Below are 22,067 nucleotides of genomic sequence, written 5' to 3'. Positions count from 1 at the left end.
TGTTTATATATATGTTACAGACTTCGAATATGACAATATAGAATTTAAACCTATTAGATGCATAATTATGAGAATACAACAACCATCCGTAGTTGCCGGTAATTTTGTATGAAAATAAAAGGACTCTTACCTTTTTTTAATAATTTATTGAATTTTCTATCCCTAACTCATTTTTTGCGTTACTGAAAAAATCGGTAAAATTAAAATGCTTATAATTTCGGTAGTTGACGATAGATTTCAGTAAGATGGCGACCAAAAAAGTAATCGTAAAGTTCTGCCTATTGCAAGAGTACTGTCAACTATTAAACTTTTCATTCATAATTTTTAATGTTAACGATTTTTGTCACTAACTCAAAAAGTGAGTTAGAGAATCTAAAAAATCTTAAAGCTAAGCTATTAATCCTAAGGCTTTAAATGTTTTAAACATTTCTAGGAAAAATATCCTTGGAAAACATTACATGCTCCCAAGGGACATTCTCACTAATCAGAGGGCTAATGAACTAAATCCTTTAGAGGAAACGCACATCCAACATAGATTTTTAAGGGAACTAAGATACCAACACTAGGTTTAAAATATTGTTGCTTATCATAGTCATCCATCAATTGTTGAATGACAGAAAAATCATTCGACAGATTCAGATAGTTAATCCCATATTGACCGTATAACTGATGCAACAGTGGCTCGCCAAAAAGGCGAGATGTGGACCGAAAACTTTGAAAAACTTAACTTTTCTTATTTGTACACCAATTGCTATTGCTACGAACGAAAACGTCAATGAAATAAATAAGAATATAATGCTCAAGATAGGAAAAAAATACTGATGTCCGGATTATCGAGGTACGAAAAATATGAGATGTCCGGATTATATAGTCTACAATGTAAAAAATTCTAGTGTCCGGATTACCGCGTTGTCCGGATTAACGAGTGTCCGGATTATCGAGACTATACTGTATTATAAAACTATCCATTTTGAAACGATTTCACAACCTAAACCCAGGTTGTGTAAGATGTTGTATTGGCGATTCAATATAGTAAATACCCAAACTAATACCCACAAATGGGTATGTACCCGGTATTTACCCATTTGGTATTTACCCACTGTCCATCTCTATGTATCGCCTCCTTATAAAACGATGTCATGACTGCAAAACTTAAACTTATACATATGTATATCTCAAAAACGGTACAACCTAGGAAAAAATTAAGATTTTCTCCAGTCCCATTTCGATAAGACTTACCGTTTTCAAGCAAATCGTGAAAACCTAAAATTGTGACCTGAACTTCTATATCTCAAAAATGGTGAAACCTAGGAATAGAGTTTGGGAATTCCCAAAAGCAATAGCAAACATCTTAAACGACGTTGTGCCAAAATCTTGAAAGAACCAATAAATCATATATGACATATGGCAGCTGTTCAAGAATATCTTATGTATGCGGTCAAAATCCAATTATTCCTGACTAATTAGCGGAGGTTATATAAAATATCTTTTTCCAACTACCATCCTAGCAAAAGTCAACAATATCGTATGTTCTTCTTATGGTTCGATATGCGTGTTGATCATATAACAAATCCGTTTATAACGAATTTTTACACGGCTGGCCTTTTGAATACACGGCTTCACAATGACAACACGGTGGCACCAATGATATAAAGTCGTATGAACATTCATACCATTGTTATTACTGGTTTCCAATCCTAATATGATCTATTTGCACATTATACAGTGTTTTATATTGCAAACAATAATTTTGGAGAAAACAACAATTCGAATGGATCACAGCTTTTATATCTTAGCAAATTAATATTCTTCAAGAATGCCACCAATAAAAATTTAGACTAGAACAACCGTGATAAACTAAAAATTAAGAATTATGTGAGGTTATACAGACTTCGAATTCCAGAAAAAAACACCAATTATCGAAAGGAACAATACATACATATTTTATACGAATTATGGCGATTTTTCCAATGGGCCCTCAATTACGAATAATCGGGGCACGAATTATCGCCATTCTACTATATTTCCAATATTAAATAACTATAAGGCAAATAATATATGATTTATACATGAAAATACAAATACCCGTATTCCCGGGAATTTCAAAAAATTTTCCCGGGAAATCCCGTTCAAAAAATGTCGGGAATTCCCGGGAAATACCGGGCCGGGAATTCCCGATCAGAAACTCTACCTAGGAACAAATCATAACGGTTAATCCTCTGGAGAATTTTCACAGCTACAATATTTTCTTTAGCCTCATTTCGATCGTCTCTAAAAATATGAACTTTGACCGCGATTTATTTAAAAATCCCTACATCGATTTTTTCTTGTTTTTGGATTTTTCTCATCTATGAACATTACTGTTTCAGAATCAGCAAAAACTTCCCAGGTGTAAACGGTTTTTATTAAAAGTCAGTTAAGGCGCACCGTGCATGACATTGTTTTATAAGGAGGCGATACAGTCAGTGAATTCTCCCAATTTGAACTTCTGAAAATATCATAAAGGTCAATCTTGTAGAGAATTTTGACAGCTACAATATTTTCTTTAGCCTCATTTCGATAGGACTTGCGGTTTCCAAGCAAAATCGTGAAACCCTAAAGAACCCCTGAAAATGTGAACTTAAATCGCGATTTATTTGAAAATCCCTACGGCGATTTTTTTTTGTTTCTTGATATTTCTCATCTATGAGCATTGTAGTTTCAGAATCTGCAAAAACTTTCCAGCTGTAAGCACCTTCCATTTAAATTTGCTTAAGGCACACCGTGTACTTCAATATAAGTAGTTTCTCAGAAAAAAATCGCAAATGCAAAAAATAGGGTTTTAAAAAAATTAATAATCAATTTGGTTTATTTTATTCGACATTTATAATTGTTTAAAATGAAAATTAATAATTTAAAAATTAATAAATAAAAACATATTTTTTTCGTAGACTACATTTTTGTCTGTGAAAAAGAACAAAAAAATCATCAAAAAACAGCAGATATTACAAATGAATTACAAAAACATAATACAAATTTCTACGACAAACAGAAATACACTGCACCCCGCTTATTTACCTCTCTGCTTAACTGCCTTTCCCGTTTAATTGCCTCACAATCTGAATCCCCAAAGTTTTTTCATATAAATGAGTTCAAACTGTCCCGTTCTATATAGTACCCAATTCGGATATTTGCCAGTCAAATATTTCCCCAAAAAGAACAGTTAATAACGTTTTTCTCTGTTTATTACCCGCACTGGTGTATTTATTAGAAAATCAATTTCGACGACTACGAGAATTGTGATGATGTGATGCTCACTGATGACTAAATTTCTTATTGATTAAATAATATAACTTATATATTTTTAGACTTTTTTACTATAGACCGTTTTGTTTTTTGGCGATTATGTTCTAATTATTGTCATTTTTTGTAAGGCTGAGATGAGATTTTTGTAACAACCCACATGAGGTAGTTATGCGGGATTTTCGTAACTGCCTTTCCCGCATAACTGCCTCAATTTTTTGGAATTTTATGAAAGGTAGTTAACCGGGGTGCAGTGTATACTGTTTCGGGCCACCTAAGTAAGTAAACTTCATAGCTGCATAAAATCCTTAATATTGTAACATTTGCTGCAAAAAATTTAAGAATTCCCGTTAAAAAAATTTTTTGCAAAGGAAAACTTTTTTGAACAATTAAAATTTGGCAGTTTTGGCAAATAATACAATGAATGGTAAAGATTTTTTTCAGAACGGCTCAAATGAAAAATACAAAAAACCAACGTGCTTGATTACAACGAACCCCCATGAAAGGGTGTGAGAGCTCTGTAATTGCGGTAGTACAAAATATTAAAAAAAGGAAAAATCCTTACAGACACCAATGCGAATGGCAAAAATATTCAGTTTTTCGGCAAAAACAAGGAGTAGATAATGGAGTCTGAGGTATTTGAGACAATATATTGCGTTGGACGGTTGTAAGTACGCAAGTCACATAAGAACGTATTGAAATTTCACATTACAAAAGCATGAGACAAAAGATGTTATTACTTTTTAAATTGGTCAAAGATTAAGAAAGACTGTCATATAAAGAAGACACGCTGGAAGACTTCTCTTTATATCAACTGCAGATCGACTCTATTTTTGGTTGAACTGCATGCATATAGTATTGTCCCGTTAGTATTCTTTGGTTTTGAACTAAAAAATGAATGTTACTTCAATGCTACCAATAATTTTGCCGCGTAAACAGTCGATCTTTTAATATAAGAGTTGTGAACCAATTTAGTAAAGTAAGAAACATCTCTGCAGAATGGTGAAGTGTGGGTGTAAAGACATACAAATTTCTAATACATTTGGTAAAATATTAAGAAATGTCATGAAAAGCTCTATTAGATGACAACCTTGACTTTTGCTTCACACTGTATTTGGCGATTTTTCGGTATATTTGATTTTAAAAATAATTCAGATACGACCTATTGTCCCTACTATACAAAGACATGCAATGAATGGCTGATTGTCTGTTAGTTGCAGGTTGGCATAACGTTCCGTTGTGTAAAAATGCATTTGCTTTTGATGGTCTGAATGGGAGATTTTTTTGTTTGTGTGTGTGGCGTACGTAAAATTGTGTACAGACTATTGCGCCGCAGCTTCTATTTCCAAATAGTATACGAGTATACCTTAAGCTCTCCTTGGTTAAATTGGTTTGGAAACTTTTCAAGATTATAATCATGGTATGCAACCCACCCGTAGTGTGTGTGTGTTTTTTAACAAAATATTTTGAATTAACTGTTTGGAGTAAATTAATTCCTAGCATATGGACAAAACGTAAGCGTACATTCGTGTATGTAGTCTTAGCTCTATTCCATAAACTACAATAGTTTCATATGTTTTAAAAAATTACTTAATACAAATCTTTAAAAATTTTGAAAGCAACAATAAAGCAAATTTAAAAAAGTAAAGCGTTAAGTTCGACCGTGCCGAAATTTGTATACCCTCCACCATGAAATATTCTAAACTAATATGGAATAATTAGTTTACTTTCTGTTACGAAAGTACCAACGCCTAAAACTTTAGGTGGATAATATACCTAATGTTAGTTAATTCGCCCAGCTAATAATTTGAAAAAATAGGGCTTTACCGTTATATAGGGGCTATACCACAATGTTATAAACACAACCTTTGGCGGAGACGTCTTTTTATACCTACGAACCCTAAATGCCAAATTATAGCTAATTTGGTCTGAAAATGTGGTAAAAAATATATATAATTGTTCCACAAACATCCCAGACGGGACAAGGGAGACTTCACTTATCTCTAATAAGATTACCTCCTTTTCCTCTAATTCTAAATTAAGTATATCACTTTCAAAATCAACTTTAGTGTAAAATACACGACCCCTTATTAGATGTATTACAATTTAACAAAATTAGATCCAGCAACAACTGAGAAAACATGTGGGATAGGCTGCTGAAATTATACTCCACTATTTCTCACGATTTTAAAGACTCTATTTCCCTAAGCTTTAGACACATTTTACAACCGATTTCGATGATAAATGTTTTTTGTGTGGCTGCAACAAACATCCTATTCAAATTATTTTAAAGGCATTAGTTACATGATCCCACCAAATTGGCATTTATCATTCATTTCAATTTCTGACACATTATGTTTATGTAAAAAAACTACCATGGGTTACGGTAATAAAATTTGCAAAATATATTTTTATCATTCGTCCCACACCACTTCCTTTAATAAATTCTTAAAATATACATAAATATATCGTAATTATACCGTGGTCTACTTACCGCAACGGAGTTCTTCATGTCAGCAATTGCCGATGCAAATTCAGAGAAATGCAACTCGGGGCAGTAAACTAATGGTGCCAATAAATCTCCAGATTTACGCCCAGCTTCCAAAGACTTAAGTTCCCATTCTTCAGAATTTGTCAGTATGGCACCGTGATATTTTCCCGTAGCAATACCCTGTAACACAGAAACAGGCATCAGTAATGAATAAATGGAGTTGAAATGCAAACATGCGAAAAAGGCAATTAATATACATACATACATACAATAAATATAGTTCGTTTAAAATGTCTACCTCCTACACCTTATCAACAAGGCACACAAAGACGCAAGGATAATAGCATAGTTTTAATGGTTCCTTGGTTAATATTTTGTCATTAATAGACATCGGATTTTGCATATTTGCATATTTTTTATTAATAAAGATACGAAAATTCTGATTGGACCAAAATTCGTTTTGAAGAAAACTGAATGCAATGACAGGCTCATATTTTTTATTTTTTTGCATATTTGCATATTTTGCATATGCACAAAATATGCAAAAAATATGCAAAATATGCAAAAAATATGCAAAATATGCAAAAAATATGCAAAATATGCAAAAAATATGCAAAATATGCAAGTAATTTTTTTGAAGAAAATCATCAAATTAAATTTGGAAAGTCATCAAAAAGTGTTCTAAATTAAGTTTATTGCCGTTAAACGTCGATTTCTTAGCAGATTATCATGTTATTAATTATTATTCCGCCACAACAATAAATCTGGACTTAAAGACTTAGAACATTTCCTATAACCCAGCAATCTTATTACAACATAAGTTGCTTTCTAATACAAATTTGTTCAAAAACTCAATCAGAAATGTCAAAATGTATGTATCCAAATATGTTGACAGTTTCTGCTCGGCCAAAATTATTTGACAGAATAACAAATGAGCAAGAAATTAAGGCTAAGAAAATATTGAATATTACATAAAATCGTTCATATTTTATTAAAAACATATAAAAATATATACGGTGCCATCATGAATATTTCCCTCTAAATTTTCCACACGGAAAATAATTTTTAAAATCAATATTTGTTAAAAGTTGAAAACTACTAGATTCGCTTCATTATGGCGTATTCTAGTCGAAGCGACAAAAATATTCCTTTTTTGGGCATAAATACGGAAATAAAAAATTGTGAAATTGGGGAAAGGAAACAAATTCTGCACGGAATTTTTATTCATGATTGCACTGATAACTATATTTTAATACCCTATGGGTATTATGTCTTAGTGAATGAGTTTGCAACATGCAAAATGAGACGAAATAGACCCACAGTTCCTTTTGATGATCTGCATAGATTCGCACTTATCCATCTCGCCATGTCTTTTTGAAAACAAACACAGGTCACATTTATAGACCACTTCGCATAAAAATTGGGGATTTTTTGGCCCTAGGACGATCCCTATTTTGGTAAGAATCTATTCAGATTTGGACATTGCTCCCATATATACAGTACATTCGCGATAATCCCTAGACCACAGGTTTCGGCGATGTCCGAATTATCAAATTGTTCGGATTAACGAATTGTAAGGAAAATAAATCATTTTATATGATTAAATCACTCGTGGAAGTTATATAATAATACTTTTTTAAATTGTAATTGCTAATAACGAACACTTAAACGAAAGTGCTCTACGTGTAAAAAATAGTGAGATTTTTCTACTCGACAATCCGGAAAAAGAAAAAGCCAATCAGATTGTGCAAGTAGTGCTAGAAATATGGCATTTTTAAAGTTTACATCAGGATGTAAGCAAACCTAGAGACAGATGTGGAATTTCATCGTTTTGTAAATTAATATTCCTTAAAATCTTCGCATTTGGCAACTTTAATGACAATATTGCGCGAATATTTTTCTTAATATATTTATTTATATCCTATACAACAAACAAAACTGAAACAATTTTTTACCAACTTCTCCATTAAACAACTGTCAAAATACGAAGCAATGGTAATAATTAGTACAAATTATCGAGTACACGGACGGGTATAAATTAAACAATTGTGTATACAAAAGGGTTATGACTTTTCGACTGTGTTATCAAAATTGTTTTCCTGTAGCAGGAATGAACGAACCATATTTTTTAGCATTCCAAACACTTTTCTAGCAGAAATATGTGAGTGGTTTTGCCATTTTAAAAACAATTCCAAGGTTTTTGACTTATTTTTCCACTAATACTCTATTGTGTGGTTTTTCTAAGTGATCTCATTTTGCACTGATCATTGGGCGTTCTTCATTTTGCTTATTATTCATCGTGGATGGGTATAACAATAATGCATTACTTTTCGCCGAGGAGTGAACATTTTCCAATTTTCCGATATTATAAAATTATGTATTTTAAGTGCATTAAACTAAAACCAATTCATAAAAATTAACGTGGCAGTTAGAGCATTTTTCCAAAGAAGCTTTTTGACCATAAAGAACAAAAATTGCCAATTTATGTCAGTATATACTGACTAAAGGACAAACACTTTAAAATATATTCAAATCTAATATGTGGATATTCAAAACGTATACTTCTAATTATCGTTATATTCCAGAACGTGGAATCGTAAATGGTACTTTAGTACTTTTCCCCATTTTTCGCTAAAAAAACGAACCCTTTTTCCAAAAACTAGAAAAAATTGCGGTTTTATCTAAACAAAAATAGCGATGACTAACTCTAGCTCCTTTGTTTTTTTGCTAGACAATTTCGGCCGATTAGAAACTATTACCATATTTGGACACGTTGATTTTGACATTTCTGATTGAGTTTTTTTGAGTATAGGAAGCAAATTATGTTGTGATAGGAATGCTGGGTTATTTGACATTTTATCACCTGGTGAAAACTAATTTAAGTCTTGTTAGTCTAGATTTATTCCTGTGGCGGAATATCTGGAGAGTCTCAATAACATAATAATCTGCAAAAAACTATGTTAAACGTCAAAAAACATAATTTAGAATGCTTTTTTAATGATTTTCCAAATTTAATTGACGATTTTTGTCAAAATAACACTTGCATATTTAGCATATTTTTTGCATATTTTGCATATTTTTTGCATATTTTTTGCATATTTTTTGCATATATTTTGCATATTTTTTGCATATTTTTTGCATATTTTTGATATGACCCCAAATATCGAAAAATTGACCCTCAAAACGCCTAGATCCAAAATTTGAGTCCAATCGGATAAGAAATAAAAAACATGCTAAAATCCGATGTCTAGTCATTAAATATAATTGTGATGAAATTGGAATAATAAGACAGTGAAATGTCCCTTTATCTCAAAATGAGAACACGACCTTAAGTAACATATTTTAATGTAACATCCCAGCCAACCAATCGTACCGACATCGTAACGAAATCGGAACTAAGAAATGTCGGAGCGAAATCGGATCGATTTCGGTACGATTTCCGAACGAAATCTGAAGAAAATCCTTGGGAAATTCGGAAAGAAATCAGTACAAAGAAATCGACTAATAAAAAAACAGTGCTCAGAGGATTTATATTTTCAGATATTTTCTTTATCTCGACTATGCATAACTATCAGTGTGACCAGATTTGAAAAAGTGTTGCAGCTAAATCAGCATTAAAATAATGCTAGAAAATGCTAAAATAAATATTAAAATGCCAAAAAATAATGCTAAATTTAAAAACGTTATTTTTTAATCAAATATACCCGCCACCACAGTATAGAAGGTATATAAGGTTGGTTTTTCCGTTTGTAGCGCATTGAACTAATCATCTATATACTTATAAAAGAGTTGAGTAATGATGACTCACTGACTGACTGACTGATTCATAATCAACGCCCAGGCTAAACGGCTGGAGCTAGAATCTTGAAATTTTGGGTGAGGGTCACTCTTGGTCCGAAGGTGTCAGATAATGCTGGATTTTTGGAAATTCGACCTAGAAGGGTACTAAAGGTACTAAATATGGTACCATTTGTATTTGGCGAACCGGTAGAGCTGGAACTCTGAAATTTGAAATGAGGGTCACTGCTGGAGAGTTGGAAAGATGTACCAAAGGGTTTTTGGAAATTCGACATATAAGTGTATGAAAAGTACTAAAAGTTACGAAATTTGGTACCAATTGCATATTTTGAACGGATACAGCTAGAGTCTTGAAATTTGGCATGGAAATCGAAGTTGGGAAGTGGTGCTGATATAAGGAAATGGTTTTGGAAATTCGTATATATGTGTACGAAAAGTACTAAATAGTACTAAATTTAGTACAATTTGGATTTGGATTAACGGATATAGGTGGAAACCTGAAATGTGGAATTAATATTACTGTTGAAGTGTAGAATTCAGATATGAGTATGTTTTGGAAATTCGTACTTATGTGTACGAAAAGTACTAAATCGAACTAAATTTGGTACAATTTGGATTTGGGTGAACGAATCGAGCTAGAATTCTCAAATTTGGAGTTAAGATAAATTTGGAGTGTAGAATGGAAGTAGTTTTGAAAATTCGTACTTATGGATACGAATAGTACTAAATGGTACTAAATTTGGTACAACTTGGATTTGGGTGAACGGATAGAGCTGGAATCCTGTAATTTAGAATTAAGGTGATTATTGGAGTGTGTAATTTAGAAAATGCGTTTTTATGGGTACGAAATGTGCTAAATGGTATTAAATTTGGAACAAATTGGATTTGTGTAAACAGATAGACCTAGAATCCTGGAACTTGGAATTTAGATTGCTGTTCGAGTGTAGGACTGAGGTAGTTTTGCAAATTCGTACTTATGTGTACGAAAAGTACTAAATGGTACTAAATATGGTACAATTTGGATTTAGCTGAACGGTTAGAGATGGAATCCTAAAATTTGGAACAAAGTTTACTGTTGGAGTGCAGGATTGAGATAGTTTTTGAAATTTGTACTTATGTGTACGAAAAGTATTAAATGGTACAAAATTTCGTACAATTTGGATTTGGGTGAACCTATAAAACTGGAGACCTGAAATTTGGAATTAAGATTACTGTTGGAGTGTAGGATTGAGATAGTTTTGGAAATTCGTTCTTATGTGTACGAAAAGTACTAAATGGTACTAAGGATGGTACCATTTGAATTTAGCTGAACGCTTAGAGATGGAATCCTAAAATTTGGAACTAAGTTTACTGTTGGAGTGAAGAATTGAGATAGTTTTGGAAATTCGTACTTATGTGTACGAAAAATACTAAATGGTATTAAATTTGGTACAATAGGGATTTGGGTGAACGGATAGAGCTGGAATCCTGTAATTCAAAATTGAGATTACTGTTGGAGTGTACAATTGATGTAGTTTTGGAAATTCGTACTTATGTGTACGAAAAGTACTAAATAGTACAACATTTGGTACGATAGGGATTTGCGTGAACTGATAGAGCCGGGATACTGAATTCGTAACTGAGATTAATGTTGAAGTGTATGATTGACTTAGTTTTGGAAATTCGTACTTATGTGTACGAACTGTACTAAATGGTACAAAATTTAGTACTATTTGGATTTGGGTGAAAGGTTAGAGCTTGATTCCCCAAAATTGGACTTAGGGTCACTGATTTAAGGTTACTGTTGAAGTGTATGACTGAAGAAGTTGTGGAAATTCATATTTATGGTTACGGAAAGTAAAAAATTTGGTACAATGTGGTTTTTAGTAAACGGATAGAGTTGAAATTTGGAATTAAGATTGCTGTTGGAGTGTAGGATTGAGGAAGTTTTAAAAGTTCGTACTTATGAGTAACAGAAGACTAAATGGTACTAAATATTGTACAGTATGGATTTGGATGAACGAACAAAACTGGAATCCTGATATTTGGAATTAATATTACTGTAGAAATATAGGATTCAGGAAGTTTTGGAAAGTCGTACTTATGGGTACGAAAAGTACTAAATGGTACTAAATTTGGTACAACTTGCATTTGGGTGTATTAATAGAGCTAGAATCCTGAAATTTGGAATCACAGTTGAAGAGTAGGATTAAGGTAGTTTTGAAAAAATCGTACTTTTGGGTACGAAAAGTACTACGTGGTACTAAATTTGGTAAAATTTGGATTTAGGTGAACGGATAGCGGTGGAATCCTGCAATTTGTAATTATGATTATTGTAGGCCTGTTAGATTGAGGAAGGTAAATTCGCACTTATGGGTACGAAAGTTCTAAATTGTTCTAAATTTGGTACAATTTGGATTTCGGCTAACGGATAAGCTGGAGTCCAGAAATTCGGAATTAAGATTACTGTTAAAGTGAAGCTTTCGAAAATCTTACTTATGGGTACGAGGAGTACGAAATGGTACTACGTTTAGTACAATTTGGAATTGGACGAACGGATACGGCTGGAATCTTGAGATTTGGAATTACGATTACTGTTATTATTTTGTATTAATTTCAGTGTAGGGTTGAGATATGTCGGCGAAATACGTACCATAAGTATACGAAAAGTGCCTAATGGCACTCAATTAGTTGTTGAATGTAGGGACAGTGCTGGAATTTGTGTTTTTTGGATTTAGGGTTAGTATTGGGGTGCAACTTTGGCCTTACTGGTAATGTGTAATGGTGAGATAAGGGTGATCTTTTTGAAAATCGAACTAAAGGGTACAAATAGTACTTAAATAAAAAAAATATTGATTAAAATTAGTATTATTCCATTTTATATATTATTTATTTGTTTTTTATATCATTTCCGCATACGAAGTAGCGGGCACTTTGCTAGTAAAGTATATATTCATGATAAAATTCTTAGTCGATCTATGCATGTCTGTCCATATGTGGTAATCACTCTAGCATCCACAAAAACTGAGATATGGCACTGATTAACTATAGTGACACCTATGCTTTGTTTGTATGTGGGTGGCTTTCAAATATGAAACCATCGAAGTAAAGTGCTCAATGTGTATGTTAAGGCCTGCGTACAAAAGCTGCCTTGTCTGCTTACCTTGCTTACTTCTGATAAAAGAATAAAAAAGAAAAGGGCAACCCAGTTCGAAATTTGCTCGGCCTTCTTTATTCTTTTATTTTTATTATGTCAAAAATGAAGCAGAAAAGCAAGGCAATCAGGCAGAGCAGCTTATGTACGCAGGCCTTTAGGGTTATGACTTTTTACTAGAGCTGGCAAACTATCGATAGTCAGACTATCGTCTATCGACTATCGTTTTGATCGCTGTGGTAATGCAAACGTTACGTCGGCCACCAAAACAAGTTATTTGGGTTATCTGTTGCGAATTATCTAAAACATTATTGCTTCAGAGTCCACCATAAGCAAAGCCTTACGACAGTGATCAAAACGATAGTTTGCCATCTTTTTACTACGTCGTATGATATTTTGATGAGGTTTTACATAAAATCTTTATTATAAAGTGATTCGATAAAAAAAGCTTTCGCACCGTCCAAACTGGATAGTGGTCAGAAAACAACCTCTTCGCAAACGGCGTGCGTGAAGAGAGTGAGGTATTCTTAGGATCCACAGTCAGGTGCTAAGAGGATGGTGAAACGCATGTCGAACAGTATGCGAAGATGACCGCTCGCCAGACAGTTAAGGGAACTCATCCAAAACCAAAAACCGCCAAAACTTCTGGTAAAAAACCACATGAGCACCCAAAGCTTCGAGGATGATCGCCCCAGATGACCTTTTGATAGTAATCATTGATCTGATCCTGACGACAGGATCATCAAGTGTCAGGATATAGAATCGCGAGATTTCCTTACTCATGCAGTGAACGACTCTTATTCACTTTGGGACGGTTGCTGACCACGATTGCTAAAGCAAAACCGTGGGTGCCACCTCCCCATCCGAATGTGGCACAGGTGTTGAAGCAGAACCGAAAGCAAAATAGGGGCCTCCACAACAATAGTTGAAAACTGGTTAATTCCTTCGAGGATGGGAATGGTACGGTGATGGAGTTAACAATGGACAGTACAGGCGCGAATTATATAAAACCCACTTAGCGCCGAGAAGTTTTTGCGAGAAAACTTAAAATTTTATATGAAAATGATATTTTTGAGACTTATTAAGCGTTTTTTATAAAGTAACTTTTTTCTCTTAAACATACAGATTTCCTGCAATCGGGCCTTCCCTGTCGAATACTTTGAAGGGTAATATAATAGGTGTATTCTTACATTACAATTCCTTGGTTTTTGATTGAGAAAATACTCTTACTACATTCCTAACAAACCCCTGAGTTTATATGAATGTAACATGCCATATAATTAAATTTATGGTAACAAGGGGCGCCTTCGCCACTGGGGCGGCTACGCCAACGCCGATTTTCTCCCAAAATACAAGTGCTAGAAAAAACCCATTAAAAGCAAAATTGTGAGATTAATGAAGATCTATCATCTTCCAAAAGTTGGCGGTTGTGTCATAAGTCTGATAGCGAACGCACCCGGTTTTGTGTTTTCAGGGGTTTGGGAAAAATAATTATGGGAGGTATGTTTTGTGATATCTTCTTTACCTTTTGTGATATCAAAAACATATTTTGTACCGTTAGAAGACAACCACTGAAGAATATAAATCACAATAATTCGCATGAAAAAAACAATTATAAATGTCAATATATTAATATTATAAAATATGTAAGGGGTCGGGCGCCTACGCCATAATAGGGGCGTGGTGGGTTAATGTTAGAAATTTGTCATGTTTAACTTAAATTCTTTATACCATAGATATACCACACTATAATGTGAAGTTAAAATCAAATATTATTATAAACGTACCTTGTTTTAGTTATATTATGATTTTTGTACCTAAATTCAAGGTACCTAATTCAATTAACGGCTAGAATCGGTTACTTTTTGTAAATTTTAAAATCATTATTGATTATTTAATAGGAAACATGTTCTTTTTTTGCATATTGTTGATATTTAAGGAAGAATTATGGTAAATTACACTTTTAGAGTCCGTAGGAGAATGTTCAATATCGATGGCGAAGCTGCCCCATGGGTGGGGAGGCTTCGCCACTTTTTAGACATTTTGTAAACTCTCAAAAATAATATTTTAAAAACAAAATTATAACCATTTATGTATCAAAACCTGTAGTCAAGATATGCTAATATTTGTACCAAAAATAATATTTGAGAACATTTTGAACAAAAACGAGGTGAAGGCGCCCCATGTTACCATATATGGCATATTTAAATTTTCATCAAAAGTCGAAAATTGCTTGCGTTTTAGGCCAAATGAAGCTTTATAAGCATGGAATGATAGATAACAGACAATACAATAAAAAAATGCAAAAAAATCCCACAAAAATATCCGAGTTTTACGTCAATTTGGCTTTATGTTGGTTAAGGCTTGTTTGTAAGGTAGAGCTGAACTTCGGGTTACAGGAGCTTTGCTTGGTATAAATCAACCTGCATCATTGCAAAGCGGCGGCTGTCGAACTCATTCTCTCCCTTACAAAATCCGAAATAGACATCGCTTTGGTTCAGGTACCCTATTCGCACAAAAATAATGTTTCTGAACTAAACGATGGACGATTCTCCCTAATCCTTATTTCAAATGCAGATAAGGTAAGAACTTGCGTTGTAGCGAAGAAAAGTCTAAACCTTATTCAATTCTACAAATTATAACGTGGCGAACTCACTCCTACAAATATGGGGGTTATTCGGAGGAATGTTCTTTTTTTCGGATCGTATGAGGATGCTCTTTCAAATATCGTATAGAAGTAAAAGGCAATCGCCTCGTAGCAATTCCAGGAGAATCATGTGAGTGAAATTCAGGGGCTTAATTACTACACTCGATTCGATCGTGAATTAGCTCGTGAATGAAAAAATCGAACTATGAAAACCTATGCGTTCTTCAAAGAACATTAACATGGTAGATGGTAAAAAATGTGTTTATTTTAAGGCAAAAACTAAAAAACAAAATTATTAATGGAAAAATGTAAATATTTGTTGAAATCGTTGAATATTACTTGGGGTAATAATTTCGGAAAGAAGTTGTGCTAGAAAACTGTACGAAATGATTTATTTTTGTAAAACTTTTTGACATTGTTGTAACAAATTGCTAATGCATATACCTTAGTAAATATACGGTTGATGGCGCGAATAGTTTTTAATAGTTTTATTTTTTCTTCTCGAGCAAATACTCGATCGAATCGAATGATTCCAGAACTTCACACGGAGAGGGAAATTGATAATCCAGTTGAAAATTTTCACAAATGTTCTCCGGGATTGCTATAAGAAGTCTTGTCAATTAACTTTTACAAGTAGGAGAGCTCAACCAGTTTGGTGGAATAAAGATCTGGCCAACCTCAGGAAATTCAGCAGGAGGGTATAAAACAAAGTTAACAAGAACAAACTAAGTTCGGATTAAGATCTATACTAGAATAGTTTCAATAAGTATAAAATCGAGGAGAAAAAAACTAAGAGGGATTCCCGGATTTATATTTAGTGAGCCAGGGTGATATCAAGTAAACCTATTGAGAGCATCTAAAGAAGTGATTGTCACCTGACGAGAGGGCCTTTATTAATTGGTTAATAAGTAATTCAAGGGTTTCTTGGGCGATCAATATTTTTCAACCCTGTAAATCTCCCGACCCGATTATGGTGCCTTTTCGGCAATGTTTCAGAACGCACCACCTGTTTTGATAACCATTTTAAAGTTGATTTTTAGGGCTTGCCTGCTATTGACGCTCGATTCTCCCTTTCTATAAACATTATATTTGCCTCGACTGATATCTTCTGCAATTGAACTGACCTTTCCGGTTAGCTTTCCTTAGCTTTCTATTAAGCCTCTTGTGACTTCTAAGGCCTCATTAAAGCCAATGTTTCTTAAATATGCTATGCATTTCTGTTGCTTAATATTTATTTTTTTTTAAATATTTAATGTACTGAAGCTTCCTCATATACTCGTACATACATACATACGTATAGAAAATAAATCTTTTTGTTTGTTTTGAATATACGCACCTGTGCACCAGTTAGCGTTGCCATATCCAATATAATGTTTGCTTTTAGATCTTTGTGGGCATATGCAACACCATCGGACAATACCAGACGTCCTTCGGCATCAGTATTATTAATTTCAACCGTACGTCCGGAGTACAATGTGTGGATATCATCGGGTCTAGAATGAGCATCCGTGCGCATATTTATGTTTACATTGCCAGGCCACGTTTATTATTGTACATACAAAGTGTACGTGTTTGTCAGTCAGTTGGATAGGGCAATTTTCGATGTTAACGAGCAGAATGCGAACCATAGGAGGACATCCATCGAACATGCACCGTTCACACGGAGATAGCCACACACAATGTGTGTTATTATTGTGTTGCGTTGAAATTTTTTTGTCCATGACAGTTTTGTTCGTTGAATATTGAGAGCATGTTGTTGGAATGTGGGTGGAAGTTGTTTTTGCATTTAAGAAAAACAATGACATAAAAACAAAAGAAAGAAAAACACATTTTCATTAATGATTTTATTTGAAAAAAGATTGTGTGTATTACATCAGTATAGAAATGCAGAAACATGTAATGTTCAATTGATCGTATTTTAATCAGATACAATTTAAATTCAAATATTCCATTGTCTTGCAAATTTCATTTTCAATTCGCTCTCTATTCGTTTTTCGACACCAAATTACGATATAATTACTTCATTTCCCATACAAAATTTTGAGAACGAACAACAATTTTTGTACATTTTGTACATTGTACATCTCTAACAATGAGAGAAATTATCGAAATAAATTAATTATGACAGAAAAAATATAAAATTTAAAAATTGATTAAAAACCCAAATATTTTTAGAAAACCCGCAAAACGTGAATGAAATGTAAACGGTTTAACGACTAGTATACATTCAAATCATAGCAAATTTTCTCTTCTCTTTTACTACAGCTGCATTTCTTGTCCATCGTTTTAAATTCGCGCACAAATTTAGAAACAAAAATCAAATGCCTTCCAGAAAGTCTGTATACCAAAAAGTTATTTTGGCAGGTCCCTCTCCCGATCATTTTGAAAATAGAAAAATTAAAAAATGTGCTGAGAACACCAAAATTGTGAGAAAAAATAGAAAAGATGAATGAAAATAATATAATTAAATATTAAATAGATATCTGAAAGAAGGACAAATAGTTTTTCAGTTCATATCAATTAATTTTACTCGTCTTTTGGACGGAACTTTCTTTAAAATCAGTAAATAAAAAGTATGAAAATATGAATCATGTTGCTATGAATTGTGTACCATGTCGTATGAACGGGTTAATTCGTGTACATATTTATGAGAGCGAACAACGTAATTCAAATGCTGGTATGAACATGGCATAAAATATGTACAAAATTGCTTATAATCAGGAATCCCTGAAACAAACACAAATTTTGTGTAATGTAATTATAATAGTCATAGGTATCAATGTTTTATAAAGGAAAATATTAAAAAAACCAAAAAGTTGAAACACAAAAAATGCCATAACGCGTTCATTTTTCAACCGATTTCGTTGGTTTTTTCCCATTTTGGAAAGCCAACTAAATTTCCTACTTGTTAACAGTAAATAATTGTACTGTTAGGTGTCATTTACGCAGCCTAGAGCACAAGGAAAATGATTTTACTGTTTTTTAATGCGTTTTTGTCACACTTAAACCACTATTACTTAGCCATTTGTTAACCGATTTTAAAAATCTTTGGCTTGTTCGAAAGGCATTACTCTCCCCTTTATAATGAAAGACAGTGTGTGCAAATCGGTTGTGGAAAAAAGAAGTAATGTCCGTTTAAATTTGAAAATCCAAGAAAGCCCATTTTTCACTACATTTACCGTTATAAAATCAAAACCCGAAGTGACCCAAAGAAACCAAAGGTATTTTCGTCTTCTATGGACTCCCATAAAACCGAATTTGTGCATCAGAAATCCTGCAAAAAAATTTTGTCCACTTTTGTATCACAGTGTTATGTGCCGAATTCGAGTAATAAGGCAAATCATAGTAAAAACTAAGCAGCATCGGAATATCTTTCGGCGGTCTGCTGAATATTGAGACTGTTGGACCAAATACTCGTTTTAAGGGGTTATCCCTCATTTTTCATATTTTTTTTCAAAGAAACTTCCAATATTTTTAAGACGTTCTTTCTTTCATTTGAAAGAGCACATTTTAAACTACATTTGGAATTTTTGTTGTTGAAAAATACTGCATAAGGTCTGTTCGTTTACTCAATAATTTGTACAAATTTGTACAAGTCCAGCAACTTCTTGTAATCGACTAAGGTCTTTGCATTGTACTGTAGAGTAATACCGTACTGAGTAAATGAACAACATCCAGTAACAATTTGTACAAGTTGTATGTAAACGAACACACATATAGTCTTGTGGTAAAAGGCTACCTGCGAACCCCTTTTTTCTGTAAAAGCGTTTTGCGGTGCCAACGAAAACGGATGGGCCGATCTTGGTATGTTTTTGTGGGTGTTTTAAGAACCTAATAATCTTGGCTTTAAGCGAAACAGAATTTTACTAGGCGTTTACACCAGACCAGGGATGCCAGATAAGTTTGGTCGAAAATCGGCACTTTTCGGGTGCCAAAATCGGCAAAATCGGCAAAAAATTTTCAAAATCGGCAAAAAATCGGCAAATTAAAAAACATTTATTTCAGTTCAAATTATCGCTTTATTTAATAAGCATAAGTTTAAAAAATAACATTTTAAGTACATACAAAGAAACAATTAGCAATTCATAAACCAAGACAATAATTCAAAATATGTATGAAAATAAATGGTTTTACCATATGCATATGTAGTATATATTTATAAGTACGTGTATATATGAGATCAATATATTTTCAATTTAGTCAAGCTTAACAAAACGTATACAAATATTGTCTTAAGATGATAATTAATAAGGTGATTGTTTTTATACCCTCAGCTTTTATGCTAACGAGGGTATATAAACTTTCATACGGGCAAAATGTGCCTGATCGAAATAATGGTTTTAGACCCCAAGTATGTTTGGACCAAATGTGTTTCAGACAATTTGGAGTCGCCCGTCTGTCTGTCTGGCTGACTGGTGCGCACGATAACACTCGAACGGATGAGCCGATTTTTTCCAAAGTTTGGCTTTCGTAATATTTTGTAAAAAACTTAGTTTAAGTTCGAAGATGGGCATTATCGGTCAACTCCTTCGGAAAATTTGTGCGTACGATAACCCTTGAAGGGAGTAACCTATTTGGTCCATACTTTGCACATCGTGAAATGTCTACCAGACTTAGATGAGGTTCCAATGCGCCCTCAATCGGTCCACTCCTTCGGGAACCTTCTACACAAAATTTTGGATAAGTTCAGTTTAGGGCCTGCTCTCGAATCGCTTTGGTTTTTGTTACAACAATTTCTATACGCTGCCTCCATTATGACGGTAAAAGCTTTTTCAGGGGCATGTCCATACTTCATGAGAATAAAGCCCGAGAGGTGTAAAAACCCCTATGGCACCAAATGTAGTGGCTGTAGAGCACGATAATTCTCGAACTGATCAACCGATTCCAAAATTTATACGATGACCCACTGAAATGACTAGTGGGCGCGATATCTATCGAAAAGATATAACTCTCCACATTTTTCGGCAAGTTCAAATATCTAAAAAAGGCCACAAAATTCTGAAAAGACCTTAAAAACATTCGATCTGTCCGAAGAAGAAAGTTTCAATTCACATAGGCTGAGGGTATACCTCTGTCAGCAAAGCCAACTGACACTTTCTTACTAGTTGTATTGGAATTTTGAAATTTTGGTTTACAATTAAATTCAATTTCTGTAATAAATATTTGTAACAAATCATTTTTAATGACAACATTATAACAGTTACCCCCATTATTATAAGTCTTTTTATTATATATTATTATATTATATATATATATATATATATATATATATATATATATATATATATATATACATATATACATATATGTATTATTTTACTTGGCTAGAAACTCTTTCCACATTTGCTGAAGAATGTGACAAGAATAAAATATGTTTAATAAATTGGACAAAATAGGAAATAATGGTTCAGAATTTGCACATATTAATTCACACACTGTTTTCCAAAATTCTAGCAACTTTACGTTTTTATCTTTAAACACATTTCTGAAATTTAAACGTGAAAGTTCGCGTGATACTTGCTTTTCGTTTATGTTTATAAAGCATTCGTATTCCTTTATAATGTCGAAAAATGAATCTTCTGTGCCATTTATTATAAAACTTTGATTTACTGAAGCTAGGCACTCCAGTTTATTTTCTAAATTAAACCGCTTCAAAATCTGACAACAAAGTTCAATGTAAAAGTTTGTGCAGATTTTAATTATTTCCACTAACCCACTTTTCGACAATTTCGTTTTTTGAACAATTTCCTTGGCGTATATACTGAAGTACACGTTTTGGTAATCAAGAAAATTCAAACTGTTTTTTATAATATGTTAAAAAAATTTATTATTATTAATGAAACTACTCTTGACGATATTGTTGTCAACCACAATATTCATACAAAACGGACATTTTATGTGAACAAGCTGCCTTAACTAAAAATCGGCATTTTAGGGGTAAAAATCGGCAAATCGGCATTTCTATTTTTTTGGACTAAAAATCGGCAAAATGCCGATAAATCGGCAAATCTGGCATCACTGCACCAGACAGTTTGTCTTTAAATACAACCCTGATTTACTAACACATACATACATTTGTCGTTTGTCTGCCAGCTGTCCATCATTTTTTCACAGACAGTAAGGAAGACAAATTTTTGGCATTTTTGTAAAAATAAGTGAGATAATAATTGAAATGTGTTGAAAACAAAAGAACATGAACAAAAACAAAATATGAAAACGGAAAACAAAAATAAATCGATGATTTTCATTCAAAATTTTACAACTGTTTTTGCAGTTGTCTGGACGCCTACGTCACACAGGCAAGTTGTGTGTAAACGCAGGGTTAAAAAATCGATTTAAAAGACTGTTAGCTGTCAAAGTCAAAATTTCGATTTTAACGAAAAAATTGGTCGCTTCTTGTCCAAAATTCGGGCAAAAAATTAAAAAAAAATCCGTCTCGCTAAAAGACAAGCTTTTTATGTATACAATAAGTTCACCATTTGAGGATCGGTCAATTCGTTTTCGAGCCATCGTTGGCACCGACTTCAAAAATGTCATTTCGAGAAATACGTGTTTAAAGTTTCCATGCTACATACAAATCACAATAAATTTTTCCTTTCCAATGCTCATATCTCAGGTAATTTTGCTCCGATCGAGTTGCGGCATAATCTATACTACCTGTACTTCAAAATAAGCCAATAAAATTTTTTTCGATTTTTTTAAAGTGACAAGTTGAG

At 33.1% G+C, this 22,067-nt stretch overlaps 1 protein-coding gene across 2 annotated transcripts in view; it reads right to left on the bottom strand.

The window, feature by feature from the left end:
- The window catches only part of grsm (probable aminopeptidase NPEPL1 granny smith protein), a 64,335-nt gene that overhangs the window by 30,742 nt on the left and 11,526 nt on the right, over nt 1-22,067 (bottom strand). For both annotated transcript variants that reach the window (XM_073958120.1, XM_073958121.1), the window contains exons 3-4: nt 16,688-16,844; nt 5,777-5,953 (exon numbers count right to left, since the gene is read on the bottom strand). In XM_073958120.1, coding sequence (XP_073814221.1) covers nt 5,777-5,953; nt 16,688-16,844 — 334 coding nt within the window. The remainder of the gene's footprint in view (nt 1-5,776; nt 5,954-16,687; nt 16,845-22,067) is intronic.

This window comes from Musca autumnalis, unplaced genomic scaffold (genome assembly GCF_047663935.1).
Source record: "Musca autumnalis isolate F117 unplaced genomic scaffold, ASM4766393v1 scaffold_1, whole genome shotgun sequence".
Taxonomy (NCBI): domain Eukaryota; kingdom Metazoa; phylum Arthropoda; class Insecta; order Diptera; family Muscidae; genus Musca; species Musca autumnalis.
The sequence above is the reverse complement of the archived record's forward strand: the minus strand, read 5'-3'. Positions and strand labels throughout refer to the sequence as shown.